General features: G+C 48.7%; 1 protein-coding gene and 1 long non-coding RNA gene across 4 annotated transcripts in view; one reads left to right on the forward strand and one right to left on the reverse strand.

The window, feature by feature from the left end:
* Positions 1 to 373: 373 nt before the first annotated feature.
* Positions 374 to 9,406, reverse strand: LOC132252142 (uncharacterized). The gene is made up of 2 exons (XR_009463937.1): positions 9,321 to 9,406; positions 374 to 4,048 (listed from the first exon to the last, which is right to left on the reverse strand). It is a non-coding gene; the product is annotated as an uncharacterized LOC132252142 (long non-coding RNA).
* The window catches only part of OCRL (OCRL inositol polyphosphate-5-phosphatase), a 29,272-nt gene continuing 11,805 nt past the window's right edge, over positions 9,368 to 26,834 (forward strand). For 2 of the 3 annotated variants that reach the window (XM_059732676.1, XM_059732677.1), the window contains exons 1-18: positions 9,368 to 9,465; positions 9,559 to 9,638; positions 10,798 to 10,877; positions 11,523 to 11,561; positions 12,628 to 12,738; positions 12,813 to 12,908; positions 13,437 to 13,560; positions 13,649 to 13,810; positions 14,686 to 14,787; positions 17,030 to 17,144; positions 19,051 to 19,167; positions 19,346 to 19,533; positions 20,993 to 21,104; positions 23,467 to 23,576; positions 24,504 to 24,639; positions 25,626 to 25,736; positions 25,859 to 26,024; positions 26,292 to 26,527. In XM_059732676.1, the coding sequence (XP_059588659.1) occupies positions 9,421 to 9,465; positions 9,559 to 9,638; positions 10,798 to 10,877; positions 11,523 to 11,561; positions 12,628 to 12,738; positions 12,813 to 12,908; positions 13,437 to 13,560; positions 13,649 to 13,810; positions 14,686 to 14,787; positions 17,030 to 17,144; positions 19,051 to 19,167; positions 19,346 to 19,533; positions 20,993 to 21,104; positions 23,467 to 23,576; positions 24,504 to 24,639; positions 25,626 to 25,736; positions 25,859 to 26,024; positions 26,292 to 26,527 (2,130 nt within the window). In that variant the 5' untranslated portion in view covers positions 9,368 to 9,420. The remainder of the gene's footprint in view (positions 9,466 to 9,558; positions 9,639 to 10,797; positions 10,878 to 11,522; positions 11,562 to 12,627; positions 12,739 to 12,812; positions 12,909 to 13,436; positions 13,561 to 13,648; positions 13,811 to 14,685; positions 14,788 to 17,029; positions 17,145 to 19,050; positions 19,168 to 19,345; positions 19,534 to 20,992; positions 21,105 to 23,466; positions 23,577 to 24,503; positions 24,640 to 25,625; positions 25,737 to 25,858; positions 26,025 to 26,291; positions 26,528 to 26,834) is intronic. The other variant, XM_059732678.1, reaches the window with a different exon arrangement.

The raw sequence follows: 26,834 nt of genomic DNA on the forward strand, positions 1-26,834 counted from the left end.
GTAGGGGTGGAGGTGGCAGCAGGGGTGTGTGTGTGTGAGAAAGACAGGAATTAGGGATGAGGGAGAGAGGCCTCCAGAACTGGGCTTAGAGCCTCCCTGCCCCTCTAGAGCAGGCTGTGCAAGGCTAGGTCAGCCTGGAAGGGAAGGGGTGTTACCTCTCAGCTCTGTGTTCTTGGGGAACCCTGGCGCAGGACGCAGCCTGTCTGACTCGCAAAGAATTTTCCCCTCCTCTACCTGAACAAGAACTGTATAACCCAGGTGGTACTCCAAAAGGTACCCCCTCTCCAATTGAAGGGATCAAAGCAGGTGCACAAGCACTGTGGGAGGTGTAGGGACTCTCCTCCCCCTATAGAGCAGAGCCAGACCACCAATGGGGACTTAACCATATATCTTTTAATGAAAGAACAGTACTGGGAACATAACAGGCATAAATCAGGGGGTATAGGGGACACTACAATGCCTCAAGGGGGCAGGATTCAACAAAGGTTAGACACTTACAATCATTGACAAAAGACAGGGTTAACAAAATATAAAACAAACAGCAGAGCAAACAATACTGGTTGGTGAAATATAAAAAGGCACAAAATACAAAATGTCAAATGACAAGGAAATATATGGCCTAGGTACCTGGAGGGGGAGAAAGGGGGCAAACACAATGGCCCCTTTCCACTGCAAGAAGATTTGCTCCTTGTTAGCTCACTCACCCTAAATCACCCCAGTTGGAACTTGAACTCAAATCTCCCATGCAGTAAACAGAAACGCTGCCGCACAGCCACCAGTATTGGTACTACTCCCAGCTGCTAGGGGTCTTGACCTTCCCAGAGCCCCAGCCTCACATTGAGCTGCTTGGTTTCTGATTGGAGGAGCTGGAAGCAGAGCTGGGAACCTCTCAGGTCACTGCTCAGATCCTTGCTGGAGCAGGGGAGCCTCTCCTGCTGGCCACAGCCTCTCGTAGGGGATCCTAGAGCCCGACGGGCAGCCTCTCCTGCCAGCCACACGCCGCACTGCTGAGGGTCCAACTGCTTCCTGCAGGTCCCACTCCTTCAGGCTCTTCTGGGGCAACTGCTCCCGCCCCGCTGGCTCAGCTCTTGCCAGCTCTTTGAAGCTCCTTCCTTGTGGTCCCTCACTGGTATCCCTTGAGTCAGCTGCGCTGCCCCTTTTATCCCCCTCCAGGTGACCCAAGGGGCCAATCAGGGGACATGGAGGGTGAGTCTCTGGGGCCTGATTGGTGAGGAAAGGGAATCCCAAGTCCACCAATCATCTTTTACCCCTTCAAAACCCCTGGGCCAAATCATTACCAGATTGGTGAGGAAAGGGAATCCCAAGTCCTCCAATCATCTTTTGCCCTTTCAAAACCCCTGAGCTAAGTCACTGCCAGCTAGCCAGTTACAACTGATTACAAAAGACAATGAAGATGCAGTGGGAGACACACCTAAAGCCCTCCAGATAAGGGAGCAATTCCCCTGGTCTCATTTGCAACCTAGATGGAACCAGATGACAACTCATTTAAATGGGAGATGGGACAGGAATGCACCTTCATTAGCATTCAGGATGGAGAACAGAGATTCCAAGGCAAGGACCGCACTGAATTCTGGGATCAGAAAAGCAGGGGAGCACTGCATGATGGGGAATCTGTGTTCCAAATGCTAATCAACAAACATTTACACACACCCAGCTCAGCATTTATCAAACCAATTCTAATCTGGATTTACAAAGGACTTCCCCCCCACACACACCTCATTTAACCAGAACTAAGCAGAAGTAAAGTTTAATAGGCATCTCCCACTGTACATTTTCCGGTCCCACTGTGGGAGGCCTATTTAAACTTGATTGACTAAAACTCGGTTGCCGGGTTAGGGAAAGCTGAGGCAAAGAGACCAAGTCAGAGGGGGTATGGGCAACATTTGAACAATGGTAAAAGGTTCATCACAGCATCCAGCCCATTGGAGCTCTGACCACAAATGCTGTCATACTTTTCCCGGGATGACTGGTGGAAGTCATCCCCACAAAGTTTATGAATATTCCAATAATCTCCTTAAGTCTGTTAAAAGACTACAGTATGATCTGGAAAAGCCATGCTTAGCTGAGGCTAATTCACAACGGGTAAAAATACAAAACCCTGATGCTGCAAGCTACCTATTGTTTCTGAAGAAACAATGAGGTATCCATCCAGTATATCTGCTATCCATAAGAATTTCAAACAGGCTCCTAAGTGTCTGGTTACTCCTTAAAAACTTAAGGAGTTTTTCCTGGTTGTTAATCAGTTTCTTGAGCTGTTCCAAACCCCTTGTCAATAGAAAAGACAATTATTTACACTATTAGAAGAATGCTTTGAAGAAGCTGAACTGAGGTTATAAAAGCAGCAAAGTTGTGCTTCAAGAAAAAAATATCTCTGACACATCCACTGTTGTTCCCGAGAAGCTGGAAGAAACAGATCATTTTCCTTCAAGGATTGTGCTAAGAACTTTATCTGTCAGCATTGGAACCCAAGTGCCTTGGAGCTCTTGCACTCTCTCTCTCTTTTCTCTCTAGGCATAGATTTCTGAACCTGAATTGTGTTAGTTAAACTTGAACTAAGTTTCCCCAAATACTTAGTGAAATCAGGGTAGTATTGTAATTGTGTTTGTTTTCCTTTGCATGTCTATTACTACTAGTACCATTATATATTTCATATACTTAGCAATAAATAACTTTTATAGTCAAACTGGTAGTAACTGGGTATATTTTTCCTTCTCTACTTCTCCTTCCCCACTTGCTCTGCAGCAACACTTCTTTTACCTAAGCTAAAGATCCCTGTGAAGCCCAGAAGTACTGTGGGGTCTGCTCATCAAGAGGCTACCACTACTAGGACAGTTAGGGCAAAAGATCAGGATGTGCTGAGTTTGAAACACATAAGGGGAACAGCTTGTACAGGCTGATTGACCCAGTTTGGCTCAGACATGCCGTAATGAACTGAATGCTGGCCCATGAGGGTGTCAGCTGGACACCCAGCCTAATTCAGAGGGATTCTGTTACTTGTGTGCTTGTGTCTGACTGCAGTTTATTGTTATCTTAATGAACTGATTCCTGGCAGGCATGTCATGTTACTCTGTGTGTGTGTGTGTGTGTGTGTGTGTGTGTGTGTGTGTGTGTGTGTAACAGGGTTTCTGACTGGAGCCCTGTTACTTGAGAAATCTCGCAGCTAGTGGCGATTATGTCCTGGCGGGGCGAGGAGACACCCCACACCCGGGGAGAGCCAACGGGGCTCAACGCCCAGGGATACGAAGAGGACGATGCCTAGGGAAAGTTGCCTTCAGGCACCACAGGAAAAGAGAGGAGCTGCGAGGGGACTCTCCGGGAGAAGGATCCAAAAGGAGGGATCCATGACACAGGACCAGCATGAGCCAAGGGACCCCAGGGCCCGGGACCAGCAGGCCCATGCTCACCACCTACCAGGAGTCCGTGGGAAGGGTGGTGAGTCCAGGGAAGAGCGGAGCCGCCGCATGGAAAGAAACCACGGTTTTTGCATGGGGACACGGTGAGGCAACTTGCAAGCCAAAGGGGGCGGGGGGTCACTGGCCCAGACCCCTGAAGAGACCCTGCCCAGCACCCAGAACTCGAGGGGAGGGGGAAGCTGGGGCCGAGATCTGGGAACTGGGCTGCAGGTAAACTCCCAGATCCGCACGCTGGTACTGTGCAGCAAGAGACTGGGCAGCGCCCGTAACAAGTTGCTAATGAGGTCATTAGCAGTGGGGAGCCCAGACGCAAGAGAAGAAAGAAAACCCTTTTTCTCCCTTTTACTTTCTTTTTATTATTGGGAGCAGGCAAGGACTACGAGTGCCAGGAGGTTATGACAAGTAACTTGGATAAGAAGTGGAAGCGTGGAGATGCCCTACACAGGGCGGAGAACTCAGACAGGACCGGCGGGGACTGATTGTGGACACAGCTGCAAGCGGGCGAGACACTTATTCTCACTTACCGTATTAATTGAGATGCCGGGGATCCTCTTTGGAACACTGGGGTGATCCCAGGGACAACCCAGTCGAGCTGCTGCCTCCTATCTGGTTCTCTGTAAAAGAAAGAATAAAAAGAAAGCACCTAATTATGAAATAGACCAAGTGTGGTCCTTCCGCAGGTACTAATCATTGCAACATCTCTTCCCTCCCCATTTCTTTAATAAGATCAAAGTCGTGGCAGGAGAGAACCACGGGAGCAGGCGGTACCCCGCGCAGACACGCTAACAGTGTGTATGACTATTTGGTGACTGGAGGAACCCAGCCCCATTGAAACTGAGTCCTGCAAGATAGCTCCACTGGGGGTGAGGACTTGCAGAAGGGAGAAATACAGCTCCATATAGAAACACAAGTAACACAGGCAGCACATGGGTAGAATTGCAAAGACCCTAGAAACATATCCCTAATAAATGAGCACACCCCAAAGTGATGGGGAAATCTGGTAATAGGGGCTAGCACACCTCCATCCCTGGGCCCCAGTGAAGGGTTTCCCAGGAACAACATGGGGATCACTGGGGCCTGTGCACAGGCAAAGGGAGTAGAACAGCAAGGGCTGGCAGTGCTCAGAGCCACAAAGCAGCAGGTGGTACAGCTGCAACTGGACTCATGTCCTGGTGGTGGGAGGGAGCTGCTGCCAAGAGGAAGCTAGTGGGGGAAGGCAGGGGCTGCCAGTCAGGAGTGAAGGGCACTGGCATTGCTCTGGGTTAGCAGTGAGGGGCAAGAGCAGGAACAGGGAACCAGCATATCAGTGCTTCTCAGAGCCCCACGTCCTGGCAAGCCAAGGGGGCAGGGGCAACTCCAATTTTTCTATGAGAAAAAAAACAAAAGCAAATGCCAAAGTGTATAGATATTTAGAATTCATTGTATTATAATGCTAGAGGCACTGGTAGGCTTCCAAATTGCTTTAAAATCGTAAACATATTAATAAAACATTGCACAATGGATCTCTCTGTATATAGTGGCATTTCATTTTAATTGCAGAAGAACACAGATTTGGGGTGTTTTAATGAAAGAATTTGTGTTTTTTATTAGAGAATTTGCAATTTTTAAACAGGGAACACCAGGAGCTCTGCTAGTGAGGCACGTGGCAGGATCTCTGCTAGTGAACCCAGGGCCAGCACCAGGGACCCAGCTGGAGTACAGATGAGGTGGCTGACCTCCTGGCCATCTGGGGCCAGGAGGTCATGCACTGACAGTTCAAAGTGGGCCACTACAAGGACACAAGGCAGGGCAAAAGATGCCCAGATGGCAGAGCAAGGACACCAGGAGACATGACTGCAGTGCCACCCAAAGGGCAACTGTGCAGCCATGGCCCATGGGCAGCTGGCCCAGAGGTACAGGTGGCTCTGCTGTAGTGCCCGTACCACAGCCTAGGCAGCCATGCAGTCCCCACCTGGGTCTGGCAGGTGTGCAGCCGTGGGCCCCAAGTCCAAGGGGCAGATGCTGTTGCAGGTGGCAACAGGTCTCAGCCAGGAAGCAGCACCCACTGCCAGACTGCTCCAGTGGGTGGAGGATGCAGGGGCCACTCTAGGTTAGGGCTGCTTCAGAAGTCCAGCTGGCACAAGGGGCTAGTGTCCCCAAACATCAACTGGCCAGGCCTTAGAAGCTCCTGTTTATCTGTGTTACCCTAATGCTGTAGGCCCAAGGGCCACCCAACTAACTAGTAGCCCCTATAGCGTGGGGCCAATGAATAAATAAACACAACTAACTCCTTGGGACAACTAAAGCAAAAACAGGATAAGAGTGATGTGGGGCTCAAAGGTTCAAAATGTAAAAATAAGTGCTCCAGAGGAGGACACCAAGCAGAGCCCCCCGGGCCACACCCACCAGTCTGCAAAGGCATCCAAGGAGCCAGTGGACACCACCCACTGGTGCTCTGTCTGAAAACGTGCACAGACAAGTGAGAGGAAAGTGGCCCCACAGTCTCCAGGCACCTTCCCAGCCAGAGCCTCCTTCCTGGTCAAGTACAGGGTCCACTTGGCCAGGGCCAGGAGCAGGTTGACCAGGAGGTCCCAGGACTTTGTGGGGCTGTGGATGGGGTGACCAAAAACAAAAAGGTGGGGGGTGAAATTCAACCAGAACCTCAGGAGTCAGTTTGCCCCAAACGGCACAGTTTGCCCCACACCAAAGTGCATGTTCAGGCATGTATGCTGAGACACAAATCTCCAGCCCAAATTTGTGCTGCTGCTATTTGCTATTTGCTGCGCTTGCACATGACTGCATGTATGGACGTGCCCTTAGTGACCATGGGGTGCTGAATACATACTAAAAGATATTCTAGTGGTTTCTCATTGCAGGCATAAGTCAAATGTTTTTTCTGCACTTTATGGTCATAAACCAGGGTTGGAACTAAGAAATGTCACTGAGAAAGCCTGAACAAAGCAAGGAAACCCCTAGCAGCAGGGGACTGCTATAGAGCAGAAAGAGTGGGGACGCAATTGGTCAGTATCCCATGCAAATGCAAGCTGAGATGTCCCTTTCTGCACAGGCAGGGGATGTAATGAGCAAAACCAAGACCCTGACCTGCCCACAGTGGGTAGAACGTATCAAAGACAAGCTTAGCCAGCAAAAGTGGAGACTGAGGGCACAGATTCATGCAATGCTTAAACCAGTTTGATATACAAATCAGTTTAGACTGTGTAAATGACTGTGCTTCGTTGAAGCCAGCTGCTTACACTTAGAGGACCAATCTTCTGCTCTTCTGCTTACATTTTGAGGACCAATCTTCTTCAGTTCTTAGGCCCTCACAGTTTGACCTGGTAGGTAACTGCTAATGGTGTGCAACCTCCACTCGTCTGCCACGTCTTGACGTATATATGTAAAAAGGGATGTTCCTTGATCTGATTCACTGGCAACTCTTGGCTCTACATTGTTCCTCAGGGCTCTGCCTCCCCTTTCACCCATCCTTGCACCAACCCAATCTTACAGATCTTGCTCAGGTTATCTGTCATTAGAATACCGAGTATTCCTGTCCTCACAATTGGTTCATATTATAACACAGTAAATAACTGACTTTTAACTCAGTCCTTGGGGTTTAATTGCATTACATCCAACTGGGCTAGGCCTTATAGTTCCCTTTTTATCATTTCCCTTAAGAAAAGTCCAAAGGGGCACCTTTATCTAAGGGTCCCTGGGGGGTTACCCCCTCCCAGTGCAATCAACTCACAGCTCGTTGCTTTTTCAGCGAGGCATCATGGACCTCTTGGCTCTCCTGTTTCCAGCCTTTGGACCACTGTTACTGGTCGCTGAATGCAGGTAGGTGCCGAGACTCCTTCAAGTTTCTGTTCAGAAAAGCAGTTATTGCTTTTCTCACATTGCCTCTGTCAGGGCAAGCTCAAGTTGGAGCCGGCTCTTCGGCAGCCACACTCCCTCCTCTCTGACTCCTCGTCCTCGGCTGGGATGGAGCACGTCTTTATGATGCCACTAGCCGTGCGTCGGCCAACCTGGAGCTGGCACAAGCTGATAAAGCATGGCGGCTGTGGCACCAGGGATTCCCCAGACTGCGCTGCCTGTGCTTCTTCCAGTAACCTGTTGCTCCTGGGGAAAGCTTATTCCTCCTTTTCCCACACCTCAGGAGAGGTGGGGACACCCTTGGGGGGGTTTTGGGGCTGCAGTAAGGGTCAGCAGGAAGTATCCTGCTATGACAGACTGGTTTAGATCTTCTGGAACAGTTCAAAAGTATACCTGAAAAATCAGATACTGTTTTAAACTGGTGCTTTGTGAACTGATTCAGTGTTAAATGTGGATGCCAAATATTATGTGACTAGGGTCTGGTTTGTCCTCCAGGCATTGGGATACTCCTGCTCCTCATCACTTCCCCCCTCCCCCAGAACTCTACTGTCCCTGGGGTCAGTCATAGGTTATTTGGCCAAGCCCAGTACAGAAGCCAGCAATTGACTACAGTTCATAGGGTACCAGGTGGATTTGGAGTGAGTGGTCAGGTGGGGAGGATGCTTTACCTGCCCACTCCACGCAGAACTCACAGCCCATGCCTCACTTTCTCTTTTGCAAACTGTAGTTCTATGCAAAGTACCAGACGGCCCTGGTTGCGAAGAGAGGACGGGAGATGCAGGGCAGACCAGTTAACAGGTCAATTCACTGACCAGTTCATTGAGCAGGGCACAATGTTGATTGCCTGTCGTGTGATAACTTGATTTTCCCTACCTAGCTATGTTGACAGCTCCTATGTTCACCATTATTTTCTCTATTATTACATAACCACCAGCTGTGTCCTCACACCTCATTTGACCTCAACTCTTCACCTCCAAGCAGATACTGATGTGGGCGTCCACCATCCACCCAGACACCCCAAGTTAGCACAAAACATAGGAATCCCAGGCGCTTGTACACGTAACGCCATTACCATGAACATATAATGAAAATGTCACTCTGTGTGGCTTAATAGTGTCACATTGTACACATGCAAGAGTTTTGAGGGTTTTAAATGAGTTTGCATCATTGCAAACTAAACTACATCCCAATGTAGTTTAGTTTGCAATGTTGCAAATTGCAAAGATGCAGATGTCAGCTTGCCCCTGGCCGTGGGAGAGGTGGGCAGGCTCCATGGGGGAAAAAAAAAGAAAAAAGGACAGATCTCTCTCACTGCTTCTCCCTTCAGCAGGCTCCTGCAGCTGGCAGCTGTGTGGGACTATTTACTGTCCTCATGCCTGCAGACTGCTGCAGCTGATCTTGGGGCCACCAATGCATGGGTGGCCGGCGGTGTTGTAAGGCGTCTGGGCTTTGCTGTGCGGGTCCAGACAGGTGTTTCATGCCTTCCGCAGATGGATCTTCGGGGCCGCCACACGTTTGGGCGGCTGGGCGCCATAAAAACAGCAACCGATTTCTTGGCAGCTGTGTGGGAACGGGCTGGCTTGCCCCTAGAGCAGGGTGGGAAGGCGGCAGGAGGGCAGTTGGATTTGCCTGTGGCTAGACAAGGTGGTGGGGATGGTGCAGGGAGAAGAGACAGGCATGTCCCCCGCCCAGCCCCGGGGGGCCACCCAGCCTCCCCAGCCGGCACCCTGCTTGGGGAGGGTGGAGGGGCCTCCAATTTTGCGTTTGCCCAGGGCCCCGGAACAGCTGAATGCGCCTCTGGGCCCTGCTGGGATGATCCTTCCTTGAGCAAGGTTGGAGTAGGCCAGTGGTTCTCGACCCGTGACTGCGGGAGGGTGCCCGGGGTACCCCGCGGCAGGGAAAGCGCCTCGCAGAGCGCGGGCGGCGGCAGCCACAGCAGGGCGCGAAAGTCGCGCCAGCTCCCGCCGCCCCGGCCCCACGGCAGGGGCCGACCTCAAGCGCCCCCGCCCCGGCCGAGCCGCCTGCGCATGCGCTCACACAGCTCCGCCGCCCGGCAGGGGGCGCCGGGTCGGGCCGAGGCGCCGCTCCGTGCTGCTGGTGTCGCCGGGAGACCGACGGCGCTGAGCGACGCGAGCCCATGGAGCCGCCGCCGCCGCCGCCCGCCGGCGCCCGGAGCCGCGCTGTATCCGCTGGGGCGGGGCGGGCCGGGGCGGAGCGGGGCCGGGGCGGGGCGCGGGGCCGGTCGTGGCCGGGCGGGTTCCTTAGCTGCGCGCAGGCCGTGGAGGGCGTGGAGCTGCGCGCGGGCCGGCGGGAGCGCTGTGTGCTGAGCCTCGCCCCGCGCCACGGCCGCCTCGAGTGAGTAGCGCCGCCCGGGCCGGCGATGGGGGCGCCGGGGCGGGGATCGCGCCGGCCTCGGCTCCGTGCGCTGAATCGCCGAGGCGGGACGGGGCTGCCCCGTACGTGTCCGCGGCCTCCTGCTGCCCGGCACGGCCCGGCACGGCCTGGGAGCCGCTGCTCTGCCCCAGAGGGCCTTGCCCTGTTCCTGTGTGCACCGGTGCCCGTGCAGCAGGGGGACAGGTGAAACCCAGCGGGGTCTCAGCCAGGCCCTTCCCCTGCCGCCTGCCTGCTCCGCATCGAGCTAGGGGCTGCAGGTGCAGTGCAGTGCCTGGCACTGAGGCCTGGTGTGCAGCTGGGACCCCGGTATCGCCACTTCCAGCAGAGGGGGAGGCGATTCCTTCCTCTTTCCCTGTCCTTGCCTGCTGCAGCCTGCAGAGATATGCTGGCGCTGGGATACTGACTTCTTATTGCCACAGTTGGCTCCCTGTCCCTGCACGGATGGCCATATCTGTAGAAATCCGCTTTATGTTGCCCCAGCCTCAGGGTGGAGCTGATGCCACTGTCACGGGCGCAGGACAGTGACTGGTGTAGAGCGTTTGTGTCCAGACGTGGGCCACTGCTACTGCTGTTGCCGTATGAACTGCTGGAGTCTTCCCCTGCCACTGGCGTCAGAAATCCACTGATGGTTGTCAAGCAGGAAGGGAACACAGTTAGTTCCCATCCCTAATCTGCCAGCTGAGTGCCTGGCTGGACAGACCAGACACTTCCCTGTGGAGCTAAAACTCAGGGCTTATGATCCTAGCTTTCTACTTTTCCCAAATGTGTGGGGAGTCTTCCCTTCCACTTAGAGCCTGTCCTCTAAATAGAGCAGTTCCCCCATTGCTCGGGCATTGTCTGTGGACCCACTGCCAAGAAGCAGTGCCACTTATGTCCTGGAACCTCACCTGTTCCCTCCATCAGTGGAACTTGAGGGCTATATATGCACACTGTTGCAGGCATGCATCTGTGTGTGGCTTCTGATTAATGCAGTTCCTTTTTTTTACCCACTTTCAGTAGGGTAGGGGGAGACTAGGCACCATGCCCTCTTTGGATCTGAGATATACAGCTGTCATCTCATAATGCCTTTGCTCTAAAATGTTTCAAACTTTGTTGTTACAAGTCTTCCCTCTGCTTCCAGGTTAGTTATCCATTCACTGGAGAAGGAACCACCTGACCAGTGTAACATTCCCATCAATGGTCACTTCAGATGTGTGCAAGGTACTGACTCTCCCACAGCTACCCACCTAGCCCTTAGTGTCAGAAATTCAGTGCTGTTTGTCAAGCAGGAAAGGAATGCATTTAGTTCCCATCCCTAATCTGCCAACTGAGAGCCTGGCTGGATAGACCAGAAAGTTTTAGCTCCCTGTGGGGCTAAAACTCGGGGTTTATGATCCTGGCTTCCTACTTCTTCCAAACATGTGGGGAGCTGTTTCATATCTACCTAAATGTAGATATGTGGGTCTTGGCTAGCTCAACATAAGTGATGGCTTATGAAATTCTAGCATCCAGCATAAGTCAGTAGTGACAGAAAATGGTTGGGTTTTAAACATTGTTTATTCTTTCCTATAAGAAAATACTATGTGTTAGGGAGCCTTAGTCCCATCCCAAATATGTAACTCCTGAAAGGCCTCTCTAAAGACTTGTTAGTAGCACTTCCACTGTGCGGGGACCTCTGTCTATGCCAACCTCTGAGGAGTGATACCTTTCCATACTGGAGAGGCATACAGGAGCCCTTCATTCCTTTGGTGGTGTTGGTAATTTTGTAGGGGAGGGCAGGCTTTGTGTTTATTTGTGTGTGGGCTAAGTTTCTTCGGTGTGCCAGGATACTCTAAACTCTCCTGATCCTTCTCTCTTCTCTTCCAGAGGCCGAAGAAACTCTTCTGATTGATATAGCTACAAACAGTAAGTTTTATGATCACAGTATCATACTTCTGCCCTTGACATGCACTCCTTCCTGTTTCAAGCACTCTGTTTTTGTGTTTTTTGCCCTACCCCTATTTTCTGTCCTTTTGTTAGCTATATAGTTTATTCCCTGCAAAGCTTTAAGGGGTAGAGGGAAGGGTAGGGCTGGTTTGTTTACACCTTTGAAAGGCACTCTTATCATAAGTGTAATCTAAATATCAAGATGGAGAGTCACTTGGCTGAGTTTTAACCACTTCCTAGCCACTTTGCTCAAACCTACTTTCTGTGAGCCCCTCTTTCCTGGTGCCTGTGCTGTTGCTACATATTCCTTGAAGCCATACAAAAACTACCCTTTGAGTAGCTTTTAGGAATGGAAAGCTGAATGCTGTTTGGATTTGGTACATAACTTTACTTCTGAGGTGTTCATATTCTAAAGGTTCCTGTGATTCTTAGTATGCACTATAGACCACTGCTATACATGGGCTTGGCTTTGCCCTGTACAGCGGGGAGAAAAAGTGCATGTCAGGATTAGATTATCAAGTGCATAGGAATAGTAGCATGTAGGTTATGTGTCTCAGGGGATCTGCAATCACTCTCCTCTCTGAAAGTGTATGTGTACTGTTACAAATAAAGCTGTGGTTGACCTGTTTGCGTTTTGCAATATGTGTTTGACAGCACTTCATGTCTGTAGTCACTGTTACCATCTCCTTTCTAAAGGAGTCCTCCTCTGTTATTTTGAGATGGCCTTTCACTTAGACACAGGGAAGAGAAATATTCTTAAAAGCCAGGGAAATACAAATGTAAACTATTCCCCCCCACTTCCCCCCCAAATCAGTGGAGGCACAATGAGACCTGAACCTCACTTACCTCACTTTAACAAAAATAGGCTAGATGTCAAGTTGTCAAAATACCTTTTAAATAAATAAATAAATGAGGAATTCCATAATGGGCCCAGGAGAGCAAATGGCGCCTGTTAGCCTGAGGCGTATAGGAATTTGAAGGTCAGGAAACTGAACCATAACCGGCTTGATGTATGTGTGTGTGTGTGTGTGTTATATGCCTGAAGCTGCCTGCAAGATAAGGATACAGGGTGATAGGACAACGGAGCGTCTCTTTGAGATCCCTGATGAGGACAGCTGCTTGGGGTTCCTTTCAGAAGTTCAGAACATACAGGAAGGTAACCAGACTCAAAACCCCATTTGCTCCCTTAGCTCAGGAGCAGTTTTCTGATGGCAGTATTTCTTCTTCTAGCCCAGTCCAAAGCTCCTTTTCTCGAATCCAGGGACCCAGTCAGCAGGTATCAGATGGAACAAAACCTCCCAGGTCCTTCTCAGTCTTCTGCTTCAGGTACCAGAGTAAATCTTTTCTATGCAGATGTTGCCTTGTGGTCAGTGCACAATTCTGGGGCCCTCATTGCAAGAAAGTGGGGTTGGGCAAGATAAAGGTGACATCATTGGTTCCTTGAACTTTGTGTTTTGTTGACCCTGTCATGCAGGATGCTGGCTTGTGCTTCTGCCTCATCCAGTCTAACCCTGCAAAAAATAAAACACCCCCTGGTCAGTATATTACTGTGGCCCTGTCCTTCTCTGTGCCAAAGCCCCTGTTGGTTCATTACTTTTCTCCATTGCCTTGGTCTGTGCATCTCAAGTACTGGTTCCATACTGGTCCCATCTCAAGTACTGGTTCCACTGGCTCTTCCCTGTGGTAACATTGGGGTAGGTACATCACTGCTACCACTTGGCATCTCCCACATTCCTTGGGGACTCTTACTTCTCCCTCTTAGACTTCAGTTATCCTCTCTGAATTATAACCTTTCTGAAACTGCTTTCTGAATCGCACCTGCCAATTTCACAGTCTAAGCTTCTGTCATTACAGGCATTCTAGGCTTTGAGGATAATTTCAATGCCCTAAGTCTGGAGAATAAGAGAAACTTACAAAACCAGCAAATGGGATCTCGCCGGGAGCCCCCACCACCTCCTCTGCCACAAAGTAGTAGGCAGTAAGTAGGATCCCAGGTGTGTTCCCTTTGCTCTTCGATCTCCTAAGCAGCAATGTTAGTCTGAATTCTGCTCTTGTTTCCTTTTTAGGTTTCACCGAGAGAAAGAGAATGTAGCCAGGGAACAGCCAAAAGTAACCAACACTATGCGCAAGCTATTTGTGCCCAGCACACAGTCTGGGCAAAGAGAAGGGCTCATCAAATATGTGCTTGCCAAGAGAGAGAGAGAGTTTGTCAACATTCAAAACTTCAGGTTAGGATTGTTGCCGAAACTGTAACTATGAGACCTAGTACATGTGGGTATAGTCAGAAACGGGATTTTCACCCCTTCTTTAGGTCATTGCTTTGAATCTAATTTGGGTCTGAAATTCAGATCTGATGGCAGATAGCATATGTGAAATGAGTAGGTGAGATTCAGCGCAGTGCCTTGGGGGCCAGGGTGACACAGGTACTAAGGTGCTCAGTTGACAGCCCAGAGGTCACAAGTTTGAGGCTATAACAGACGTGTTCACAATGCGGCCATGTCCGATTCCAGTGAATCTGCAAAGTCTGCTAAATACCCTATCACAAGGACAAGGACACCAGAAGGAAGGAAGGAAGTGCAGTACCCCAGTGGACAGGTATTCACAATAAAACCAGTTTCCTCTCCCCATCATTATCCTGGTATCATGTGGACGATCTCAGTCGAGGCTTAGGGTTGAATTCTCCTTAGTCCTAAACAAAGCCAAGGATCTTTTGCAGAAGAGGTCTGCAGGCAGGTTGCCTGTAATTAGCAGCCCAGAGGCCTGAAAACCTCTAATCTGGCACATTTTGATGACATGAAATTCACTTTAAAAATGTGAAAGGGTATCATGGACCTTGGCCACAGGGAAGTGTCCTCTGTTTTGCTGAGTTCTGGGAAGGCTTAGTAAGTTAAAAACTGCCATACCTAGATTTGTCTGTCTTGCAGTCATTTAATTTTAAGAGTAATTACTGTTTCTCCTGTACAGTTCACATAACTTATTATGTGAGCTCTTGTGCACTGCATGAGTATAATACTTTGATGCCAGTGTGTATACACTGGGGGATCTGGACCTACTCTGCTGATAAAGTCCTATCCAGTAGCAGGCAACTTTCTTTGAATTTCAGGTTTTTTGTGGGAACATGGAATGTTAATGGTCAGTCTCCAGACAGCAGCTTGGAACCCTGGCTAACCTGTGACCCAGATCCTCCAGACATCTACTGTGTTGGGTGAGGAGTGAATGCTTGCTAATTCATACTTACAGCATCTGATGTCTCATTGCTTCCCTTTTGACACATGGATTTTACTAGTTTTAAATTCCCAGGCTTTCCCAGTGGATGCCACACTTCACATGACTAGCACAGGGGTGGCCAGCCTGCAGCATGGATACCACAAGTGGCATGGGCAGGCTCTGCATGCGGCTTGTGGCGGAGTAGGGAGGGGACAGGCAGCGCAGCAATGAATAGGGCAGAAAGCCGAACAGCAGATCAGGCAGGTTGTATAGGGCTGGGGCAGAAAACAGCTGCAGATAGGGCAGGAGAAAGGAATCAGAGTGGTACTAGGTGAGGGTATAGGGCAGGGGTGTCCAACCTTTTTGAATGTGGGGCTGGATCATGAACTTTTTATCACCCAGTGAGCTGGTGAGCCATATTCAAACATCCTCTGTCCTGTGCCAAAGAGACCCTGCCTGTGTAGCCCTACTGCACCTGCCTGTTACTGCAAGGTTCATGGTAGCTGCTGGTGGGCAGGGGCAGGAGGGACCCATTCTGCATCCAGCCAGCTATTGCCCCAGAGTGAAGGGGAGAGATAAATAGCTCCACATCTCCATCCTCTGAGCAGCACAGCCCCATGAGCCAGCGCTGCCTGAGGGGGGCTGGAGCAAGGTGACTGCTGCACCGCAGCCCCTCACCTGCCCGCCCGCATGGCCCCACTCACCGTGGTGCCTGACCGCCAACGCACACAGCCCTGGTGGTCTCAGCGCTGTGAGCCCGGAGCTTGGGGTCCGGCAGACACCAGCTCCCACTGCCTCGCCCCGCAGAGGTCACGCGAGGACCCCGCCTGCCGAGGCCCCCTGTGCTGGCTTCCCGTGTGCTGCTGGGGACGGGAGGAGGCCGGCCAGGTCGGCACCAGCCAGCAGAAGCAGCGGTGGAGCCATGTGCCGCTCGGGACTGACCGGTGCAGGCAGGGGGAAAATGCAGCTGAGCCCCTGCCGCTCTGGCTGGGCCCGTCCCGTCCTGAGTGGCACATGGCTCCGCTGCCGCTTCTGTTGGCCGGTGCAGACCCGGCCGGGCTCCTCCCATACCCAGCAGCATGTGAGAAGCCAGCTTCAGGTGCATGCTGCTTTTCCTGGCCAGTGCTGACCCAGCTGGGTCCGTCCCATCGAGAGCAGCATGCAGCTGAAGCCGACTTCCCATGTGCTGCTGGGGACAGGAGGAGCCCGGCCCGGCTTGCACTGGCCAGCAGAAGCAGCAGCAGAGCCGTGTGCTTCTCGGGACGGGATGAGCCCGGCCGGAGCGGCGGGGGCTCAGCTGCATTTTCCCCTGCCTGCACCGGTCAGTCCCGAGTGGCGCATGGCTCCACTGCCGCTTCTGCTGGCTGGTGCCGACCTGGCCGGCCTCATCCTGTCCCCAGCAGCACGTGGGAATCCGGCTTCAGCTGCATGCTGCTCTGGATGGGACAGACCCGCCCAGCTCGGCACCAGCCAGCGGTGGCGGAGCCGTGTGCCGCTCAGGACTGACCGACGCAGGTAGGGAGAAAGTGCAGCTGAGCCCCCTGCTGCTCCAGCTGGGCTCATCCTGTCCCGAGAAGCACATGGCTACTCCTCTTCCCATACGCACTGCGTCTGTAATGTTAAGCTGATGCGGTGCGTGTGGGAACCTTGTCCCTTCCCCAGCCCTTCAACAGTCATTAGGAAGCCATTAGGGACAAGCGGTGGGAATGAAAGTAAACAGTGTTTACTTTCATTTCCCGTTGCAGCACTGTGGGCCTCAGAAAATGCCTTGGCGGGCCGCATGTTGGACAACCCTGGTACAGGGCCAAGTTGTAGCATGCTCACCAAAGAAGGTTGGCCCCTACTGATCTTACATGAGCCCTAGAGGTGCAAACCAAGAGTTCTTATTTTCACAGGATCTTGCTTTGGGGAAGCAGTGATCCAGACCATCCAAAGAAGCATCTTAAACTCAAAATATCTGCTTGACCTAACAAAACAGTGAGGCCTCCACTGTGTCTAAAGTCATGCTACCCCCAAACCAGACCGAACTAATGTCGTTTGGGGAGATGATCTTTGGAAGCTTCTAAGACACTGAAAAAAGCTACATAGCTTTTAAGAGTGGGATCTATGTGCTCATACATCAGAGTGGATGCCTCAGAGTAAGATTGATTTGCAGCTGCTACAGGAGCAGCTTCTGCTGGTGGTGCAGGGGAAGCTGGCTTGTGGGAGGAGTGTAGTGTCCTAAATTGCCTTGTTTTTAGGTTCCAGGAGCTGGATCTCAGCACAGAGGCTTTTTTCTACCTTGATTCTGCAAAGGAGCAAGAGTGGCTGGCTGCTGTAGAGAAGGCTTTGCACCCCAATGCTAAGTATAAGAAAGTGAGTTCTATTCAACAGTTGCCTCTGGCATGTGAACTGGTGAGATTGGGAAGCAGAACAAAAATAGACTCACTCTTTCCTTCTTCAGGTTTACTTGAGCAAAAACAGCACAGAGCAGAAATTCCCCAGATTGTGTAACTAACACATCAAAAGACTAGTTTTATGGGTAGGGAGACTTGTGGTTACTGTAATAAACCTGAAGTGTCAGAGGACATAAAAATTCTATGGAACAGCTCTTGGCTCTCACTTAGGAAGCTCCCACTGAACGGCCAATCAATAACTGCAGAGACTTGGGAAGACAGGTGCAATGTGAGATATGATTGAGTACTCCAGTAAGATCCCTGCAAAGGGTTCAAATTCCACATCCACATGACTGCAGTGGCTCTGTACCTATATAAATTGGGTATGTCTTATCCTAGGGAACCAAGTAAATAGCTTCTCCTTGAGGAAACATAATGTTTATTTAGGGAGAAGTTTGCCAGCAGCAGTGGGAGGAGTTACTTTTGGTGGCGCTAGCTGGGCTCCTTCTGGACTAGTTTTGAGTGAAATGGTTCCAATTCTTTTGTAGCAGGCTAATGTAGCAGCTGTTTGTCCAGTAGATGTCACTACCCTGAGATCATTAGTTATTTTGCTTTTCCTCCTTCCCTTCTGCTGCAAATCTATGCACTGCTTTTTCTATGTCGAGCCCAGTGTCAAAAGTGTTGAAAGCAAGGAAGTTGAGGAAGTGGTGCTTCTAAAGTGGGTATTAGAGGAGGTGGGGGCAATGGTAGATTTGATTTCCCCATGTTTGCTTTACTTGAATTTTAAAACTCTCCATCCCTTCTGAAGGGCAAGTTACATGATATGGCTGCAGGCAAGCGGAAGTGACTAAAACCACAGATAAAAACCATGGTTAAAAATGATTATGTCAAAGCCCTGCATAACTTTCTGATGTCTCTAGTTCCCCCCACTTAGGGATGATTTAACTCTTGTTAATGTAAGTGGGACATTTCTTGGCTCCCCTCTGCTGTGGAGGGTTCATTCCCGTTTCTACTAATACTTTGCTGTTCCCTACAGAGTATTTCAAAGTGCTTCATCTGCCAATTTATTCAGCCTCACAACCCATGTTTTGGAGGTGGGTAAGCTCACAGGCCCAAGATAAAATGATTTAGGTCATGTAGAAGAGTTAGTAGCAGATCCATGTAGTACTGTAAGATGGACACAAACCCTGTGTTTAGCAGGTGTAAAATAAGCCATGCAGTGGCAAAGACCTCCCTCTCCTCCAGGAAAAAATGCTTCCTATGGAAGGGAAGAAAATGTCCTCCATGAGACAAGGAGAGCCGAGGATCACAGATGCTGCTGTGCTGTGCCTAGGAACCAGTCGTTTCTGATGCCCTGACGTCTGACATACTGCTTGTTTCCCCTGCATTAAAATGTCTTTGCCAAGTTAAGCATCCTGTTCCCGCTTCCAGTTTTCTGCACTTACATACAATCAAATGAACAGAAATACTTGACTGGCCCCAGATATTTTGTGAGGCTCAGTCAGTTCTTCCTCAGTTTTTTCTTGATAGGATTGTAGCTTAATAGGGAGGCCTCAGGCCTGTCACACAAATACAAAGTCTCAAATCTCTGAAGAGAGCAGTACTTCCAGGGTTTCAGGGGTGTACTTGGCACTTCCAGGGAACACAGTATGAGCTCAGCACCATCATCTGGTAACATTGAAGAACACTGACTCTCCCCAAAAGTTTGCTGTGCTTTAGGGAGTCCCCAGGGCAGGTCTGTATATGAAGGGTTGGGGCATCATGGCAGCCTATGGAAAACAATGGGTATCAGGAGAAGCCCTGAGAGAAAGGACAGTATGTGAAGGTGAGTAGTTGGACATGCGTTGCTGTTGTCTTTTGTGAATTCACAGAAATTTTTTTTGCAGGTGCAGATAGTACGCCTGGTTGGCATGATGCTTCTTGTATTTGCCAGGAAGGATCAACTAAGTTATGTCAAAGATGTCATGGCAGAGACTGTGGGGACTGGAATCATGGGGAAGATGGTGAGTGGTTGCACCACAGTAGCTGACTGGTTTATGTGAGATGTGGCATTCTGGTGCTTACTTTTCTGTGCTATGAGTCTTCCTGTCTGCATGCCTCCTGGTTACTTTGTCTTAGCCCAGGTCTCAATTGTTCCTTTTGTGTTCTTGCCTAATAATCAGTGTTAACTGCACTTCCCAGGGTAACAAGGGTGGCGTGGCTGTAAGGTTTGTGTTCCACAACACTACATTCTGCATTGTCAATTCTCACCTGGCTGCTCACGTGGAGGACTTTGAGCGGCGGAATCAGGATTATAAGGATATCTGTGCCCGGATGAGTTTTTTACCCCCTGATGAGGGCCTACCTCAGCTGAACATCATGAAACATGAGTGAGTCTCCACCTCTGTTCCCCTTCTCAAATTTAGAAAGTCTTAACTAAACATTCCCACCAGCTGGAGCCCAAATGTAGATAAAACTGCTTGCTTTATTAACATGATAGAAATTCCTAAGCCTTATCTATAAAAGAACTCCCATCAGTGCAGCTGAATCTGTAGGGGCACTGATGGCCAAAGCACCAGGGCAGAATTTGTATTGTAGTCAGTTGCACAGTCTCTAGCAGTCCTGTCCTCACAATTGGTCTGTAACACTGTCCTCTCAGTAACTAGCATTGCTGATTATTAGAGTTGTGGAAAAAACACTTTAACGTTTTTTAGAACAAAAATAGAAACACACTGCCTGGGGAGCATGTTTCAAATTTTCATTTTTGGGTACTTTGTTTCCCCTCTTCTCTGCTTTCTTCTCGCTCAGAAGGTTTTTCCTTGAAGAAATTATTAATCTGCAGGTGCTTTCATACTGAAAATGAGCTCAGGTTTCAGACCAAAAGAGAAGAGTGAAGAGAAGTGAGAACATCAAGGGTCTTGCAAGGGTCTAGCTGCAAGGAGATGAGGAGGCTGGAAGACTGTGTGGAAATCTATAGAGTAGGGTCAGCAACCTATGCCCTGCGAAACCATTTAATCCAGCCCACAGACGTGGACATGGGGCTTCAGCAGCATTTGGGAGTGCGGGGCTGGTACTAGTTCCTTTCCTGTGCTGCTGTAGGGGAAAAAGCAGTGGTAGTGGCTGGGTCCTAGTGCCCATGCATCTGCTGAAACTGGGTCAGTCCAGCCCAGAGCTTTAAAAAGTTGCTAACCACTATTCTAGAGGAGGGGCAATAGAGTTTGTTGGTAGCTGTAGAGAGGTGTGTAGGGTGACTGCATTCAGGAGTTCATAGATTCTTACTGGACCTGTACTCTTGTCCAGACAAGAGTCAGCCTGTATTAGGCATGCAAGAGAGGGCTGTTGGTAACAAATTTGATACTGGTAATATTTTTTTGGTATACAAGGGCAAATACAAAGCAGTAGTAGGCCCAGCTTTAGTAGACAGAGGCTCTGTTGTTTTTTTGTCTTGTAGAAGTGCAGGTTTTTCTTTGTAGACAATGCATGTGCCCCATGTTTAAGGAATTAATTAATTACAAACTGAATTGTGGTGTACTTCTGGTTCATTTTTATAAAAAATGTTTTGGTCCTTTCAGATGTTTTTTCAGATTGAGGCAAACTTCAGCAGCCTTGAGTTAATGACTCCTTTATGCCACATAGAATCCTTAAGGAAACTGAATTATCTCATTAGAAATTAGTAGGTGATAGATTCATTCAAATCTTGAAACTTCTTGTGATTGTGCTGTAGGTGTCTCACCCATTACGTCTTATAATACCCTTTTTAAATGCAGCCTAGCTGATACCTGTTCCTCTTCCTGCCAGGTGAGTTCTGATACTAACTTCTGGCTCTTCTTTGTTTACCTTTGTGCTCAGTGTCGTCATCTGGCTGGGAGACTTGAACTACAGGCTGTGCCTTCTTGATTCCAATGAGGTGAAAAGTCTGATTAGTAAGAATGAGCTTCAGAAATTGTTGACATATGACCAGGTTGGTGAACTTCAGTCGTGTGTGGCATGAAAAACATGAAGCCGTATCGTCCCTGTGTTTAAGAGCTGGCCTATGCCCTTTTGTAATAGACCCAGGTTTGGTCTTCACTACAAAGGTTTGCTCTAGGTGTGGAAAGATCACATCACACAGCTGTTGTAGATAAACCAGCAAAACCTGTCATGTGGCTATGGCAGTGCTTAGATTTCATAGATTTCATAGATTTCATAGACATTAGGGCTGGAAGGGACCTCAGAAGATCATCGAGTCCAGCCCCCCCGCCCAAAGGGCAGGACGTCAGCTGGGGTCATAGGATCCCAGCAAGATAAGCATCCAGTTTCATCTTGAAGGTGTTCAATGAAGGCGCTTGAACAACCTCCGGCGGCAGGCTGTTCCAGACCTTGGGGGCTCGGACAGTAAAGAAATTCTTCCTTATGTCCAGCCTGAAACGATCTTGTAGTAGTTTGTGACCATTCGTCCTCGTCATCCCTTGGGGCGCTCTGGTGAACAAACGTTCCCCCAGATACTGGTGATCACCCCTGATAAACTTGTAGGTGGCCATCAGATCACCCCTGAGCCTGCGCTTTTCCAGGCTAAAGAGCCCCAGGGCTCTCAGCCTGTCATCGTAGGGTCTGCTTCCCTGACCCCTGATCATGCGCGTGGCTCTTCTCTGGACTCTCTCAAGCTTCTCCGCATCCTTTTTGAATTGTGGAGCCCAAAACTGGACACAGTACTCCAGCTGCGGTCTCACTAAGGCCGAGTACAGGGGGAGAATGACGTCCCGGGATTTGCTTGAGAAGCATCTATGGATGCAAGCCAGCGTTTTGGTCGCTTTACTAGCCGCAGCATCGCATTGCAGGCTCATGTTCATCTTGTGGTCAATGATGACCTCCAAGTCTCTTTCTTCCATAGTGCTAACCAACATAGCACTGCCGAGCCTATAAGGATGCTGCGGGTTTTTCTTCCCAAGGTGGAGAACCTTGCATTTATCGGCATTGAACACCATCAGATTCTCATCCGCCCACTTGCTGAGCCTGTCCAGGTCAGCCTGGATCACCCGCCTGTCTTCTGGTGTGGATGCTTTGCCCCAAAGTTTGGTGTCATCGGCGAACTTGGCCAGTCCGCTTCTGACTCCAGTGTCCACATCGTTAATGAAGATGTTGAACAGTATGGGTCATTGCATTTTAGCTTCTCATAGAAGAAACATGGAGATTTTGCAGTAGAGAGAAGTTATGGGGGGCAGTTTAGGGTTGTTACCCAAGTACATTGGCTGGAGGCTTCTTTCTTAGAGAAGAAAGCTTTGATTTGGATTCCTTTGAGGAGGTAGTACAGCTACTCTAGAAGCCCTAGCTGCCAAAGCTGTAGTGGTAGGAGATAGAAATGCCCCTAAACTCAGCTCTGAAACATTCTTGTTTGGGTCATGCTGTCATTTAGTTCTCCCTAAAAATATCAAAACGTGTCTAAAACTGAGTAAGCTCTTATTTGATATTTGGGCTGTAAAAGTGTGTATTAAATATAACCTAACCAATACACACTACATGGAATGGCTCCCTCAGAAAAAATTTCCCTTTGATGCAAGTTTCCATTGCTCTAACAGTGCTGCTGTCTTGCTGATTGCCCTACACTAAGGATGGATTTAGAACAGTTATGACAGTGACATCTGTGAAGGATTTTATAATTGGTATCCTAGAAAGTGTGTTGGGATCCTGCATACTGCTTAATAAGGGTGACCTAAATTCTGTAGTGGAAGCGTATGTTATACAGCACTTCCCTGTAGATCTATAGAAACTGAAGCAGCTTTGGAATAATTTAAAATGGGGGATTTTATCAATGAAATGTTTGTTGCACATACTTTGAATTTGACTTTGCTGTTCTTAATGTCTTAATTTTAACTGTTCTGCAGAATATGGTACTGACAGCCATTGCATTTTAGCTTCTCATAGAAGAAACATGGAGATTTTGCAGTAGAGAGAAGTTATGGGGGGCAGTTTAGGGTTGTTACCCAAGTACATTGGCTGGAGGCTTCTGCTAAAATGATCAGCAGTGAAGCTGTTAATACTGGTTCCACTTTAAAGTAATTACCTTCCAAAGTTAATACTTGGATGGGACAGATGGAGCACAGCAGTTACTGTTTTCCTTAGCTATTTCTTCTGTCTCTGGACTCACAGCTGTTCTCATTTGGAAGGCTTTCTTCACAGCGGCAAAAGCTTTAAAAGAGTATATTCTGAAACACCAGTTCTGGAGTGAGGGGGGAGTCTGTGGCAAATTTCATGCCTGTTAAATACAAAAGACCCTCCCTGTAACTGCTGTCCAGAACAGTGATGTTTGCTTTTGTGCTAATAAGGATGTTCCTTTTTGCCTCTAGTTGAATATTCAGCGTACTCATAAGAAAGCTTTTGCTGATTTCACAGAGGGAGAGATTAAATTCATCCCCACGTACAAATATGACTCTAAGACAGACCGCTGGGATTCCAGGTAAAATCTATTGCTGCTGGTCTCTTAGCCTTGGCCTTTTATAACATTTATGCTACAAAATTTAATTCCCTGGCTGAATTACTAGACTACAAGCCATGTCCTAGAAACACTCCTATAGAAAACAGTATACCACCAAGTAGTCAAACAGATCTTTTATTGCTTTCTTTGTTGTGCTCTCTGAAGTAGAACCCTCACCAGTGGGATGGGTTACCTATTTCAGTTTACCTGAAACAGAGCATTTCACTGCATCCAGAAACTAATGAGGATAAAGAATGAACTGTACAGTGATTGCTTAAAGGAGCTATAACAACTAAGGACAGAAACAAAAGAAAATTGAGGGGTTAGAAATAAGTGCAGTCTCCAAATGAGTCAGTCTGTCCTATGAAAAGTTAACTAAGCTGGAGAAGCTAACCCAGAACTCAAGAGAGACAGTTGCAGGGAACAGTAGTAGCTGAGTTGATTTTCCAGAGTGGAAAGAGTGGACAATAAATTAAGCTGTAGCTTGCACTAAGGTGTGGTGGCAAAAACTAGTGTGACTGAGTCTACATATACAGAAACCTCAAGTTAGAGTGATAGTTACTGTACAGCCTTATTTTTCAGCTGCCAGTGAGATGTTAAGAGACTTTGTGAAAAGCAAAACCAGTGATTAGATAGGAAGGAGGATAAGAAATCCAAACCTGTACACGAGCTAGATGCCAGCCAAGGCAGCATGCCAACTTCAGGGACAGAAATTCAGCTCTTGCATGAGTAGGGGAGAGGAAATTTCAGAGAGAGAGTTTTTAGGCCGACAGATGTGGGAGCCCCATCCCTGGAGTTGAATCCCTAAAAATTGTACACTACAGAGAGCATTTTGGCCAAGAATGAGAATGGATTAAATAGGCCAATAGAGACTGTCTAATTGCATTTGTAACCTATGTGTCTCTGCAGTGGGAAGTGTCGTGTACCAGCCTGGTGTGATCGAATCCTCTGGAGAGGAGGCAACATTTATCAGCTCCGGTACCGCAGTCACATGGACTTGAAAACTAGTGACCACAAGCCAGTTAGCACGCTCTTTCTGATTGGGGTAACTGTTGCTTGATGTTGAGAAAAGCACTTGTTTGGTACTCTCTGTTCACTAAAGCAAGAGAAAAATGCCTGTCTGAGTGTGGTGGCTACAGAAGGGTGGAAGGAACAGAAATGAGTAGTATCCATCCAGCTGTTGTGCAGTGTATTTTGGCAGCCTCATTCACTCCAGCCAGTACAGCTGGGCAGTTACAGAATTTGCAGTGCTTGCATGCAGCATAGTTCAAGTGTACAACTCTGAAGCAGACTTGTTCCTTGTAACACAGGTGATTTACTGAAGTTTAGCATAGCAAATGTGGAAGTATATTCAGTAAGACAAATGCATCCCATGTGATTGCTTTAACAGTGTTTCTTATCCTTTGATGTGCAACTCCAATGCATCTACCTCTAGAATGAGGTTGCTTAGCTGTTTTGCAGATGCCTCTTCTCAGGGACTGGAGCAATCAAAGCAGTTGCTCCTGTGATGGCGTTTCTGATATGCTGTGAGATGCATGTTCTCTTGGGCCCATAAGTGTTAGTTTGGTTGCAAACAGCTGAATAGGACTTGTGCTAGGCAACAGATTTGAGGTTCCCTAATCTACTGGATAGATGTAGCATATTTGTTCAGTATTTCTAGCTCAAGCTGCAGGGGAGAGGGTCTTCTGGAAGAGGTGGTGTTTTCTCTTTTTATGCAAGCATGTCAACCTTCTGAAGAATGATGCATGTCCCTATAGAATGTCAATGCATAGGCCACCCCAAATGGTAGCTTCTTTCTACTTCCCCTCAGCGAGACAGACATTAGTACTGTTACTGTGGGTGTAATTTGCGTGTAAGTACCCATGAAGCTTTGAGGAATAACTACATCAACTCTCAGAACCTTCAAAGCTACATACAGGGAATGCCCCAAAATCTCCTCTGCTTCTGCTGCAAATTACAAACTACTCTAGGAGTTTATGCTGAAAGGCAGAGAGCCTAAACCTTCACAGAGTATTTTCTGATCTTCTGCAGGTGAAGGTTGTGGATGAGCGGAGATACCGGCAGGTATTTGAGGATATTGTTCGAATGATGGACAGAATGGAAAATGACTTCCTTCCTTCACTGGAGCTTAGTAGAAGAGATGTGAGAATGAAAACTGAATCCTCATGTGCTTCATAACTGCCAGCAATTTTTCACTTGTGGAGTTTGCATTTGTGTTTTGCCCCCAGATTATTAACCAGATTTGTTTCTTCTTTGCCCTGCAGTTTGTTTTTGATAATGTGAAGTTCCGGCAGCTTCAGAAACAGAAGTTCCAGATCACCAACAATGGGCAGGTCCCCTGTCATTTCTCCTTCATCCCCAAACTCAATGATACCCAGTACTGTAAGCCATGGCTTAGGGCTGAGCCCTGTGAAGGCTACCTGGACCCAAGTGAGTCTTACTACTATCTCTGTAGTGTCTTGGACAAGACCGCTGTCATCATTTCCATTCTTTCCTTTCCTGCTTCCTGCTGCTTTTGCTTCTTATTATTCCCAAACTGACTGAGGTATTTGTCTCTGTACCTCCTTTCCTCTGCTGTTTCTTTTTTCTGCCATCTGTCCTGCTTTCTGTTGTCTGTCTGCAGGTGTCTGTTTGACTCTGACTCCATCTCCTCCATAGAGAGTTTCTGTAATCCCCGTGTCCCTCATCCTGTTTCAGATGAGACTATAGACATCTCCCTGGATGTGTATGTCAGTAAGGACTCTGTGACCCTCCTGAACTCAGGTGAGGATAAAATTGAGGATATTCTTGTCCTTCACCTGGATCGAGGCAAGGATTACTTCCTCACCATCAATGGGAGCTACCTGCCCAGTTGCTTTGGCACCTCGCTGGAGGCTCTCTGTCGAATGAGACAACCAATCCGAGAAGTCCCAGTCACCAAACTCATTGACCTGGTAAGAATGTAATTGACCTGTAGTCTCTTGCTTTCTGGAGCTTGAGCTGTGTTTTTAATAACCACATAGTGAAAATTTCCTTTTCCATTTGTTCCTAAAATGGCAATGCTTTCCAAGGGAATAATCTCACCTAACATGAATAGTCTTTGTGGTTTCTTTCCACATGAGCAACCCTGCAGTCTCTTTTCTGTTCCCCTAAAATTCTCTGTTGCTCTTTGGCTGTGACCTCCCTTCTCTTCAAGTGGCTTTGCTTGATGTTATTTAATGGGGTGAAAAATTAACCCAGATCCTCACATATGTGTTGCCT

This window comes from Alligator mississippiensis, chromosome 8 (assembly GCF_030867095.1).
Source record: "Alligator mississippiensis isolate rAllMis1 chromosome 8, rAllMis1, whole genome shotgun sequence".
NCBI classification, from domain to species: Eukaryota; Metazoa; Chordata; order Crocodylia; family Alligatoridae; genus Alligator; species Alligator mississippiensis.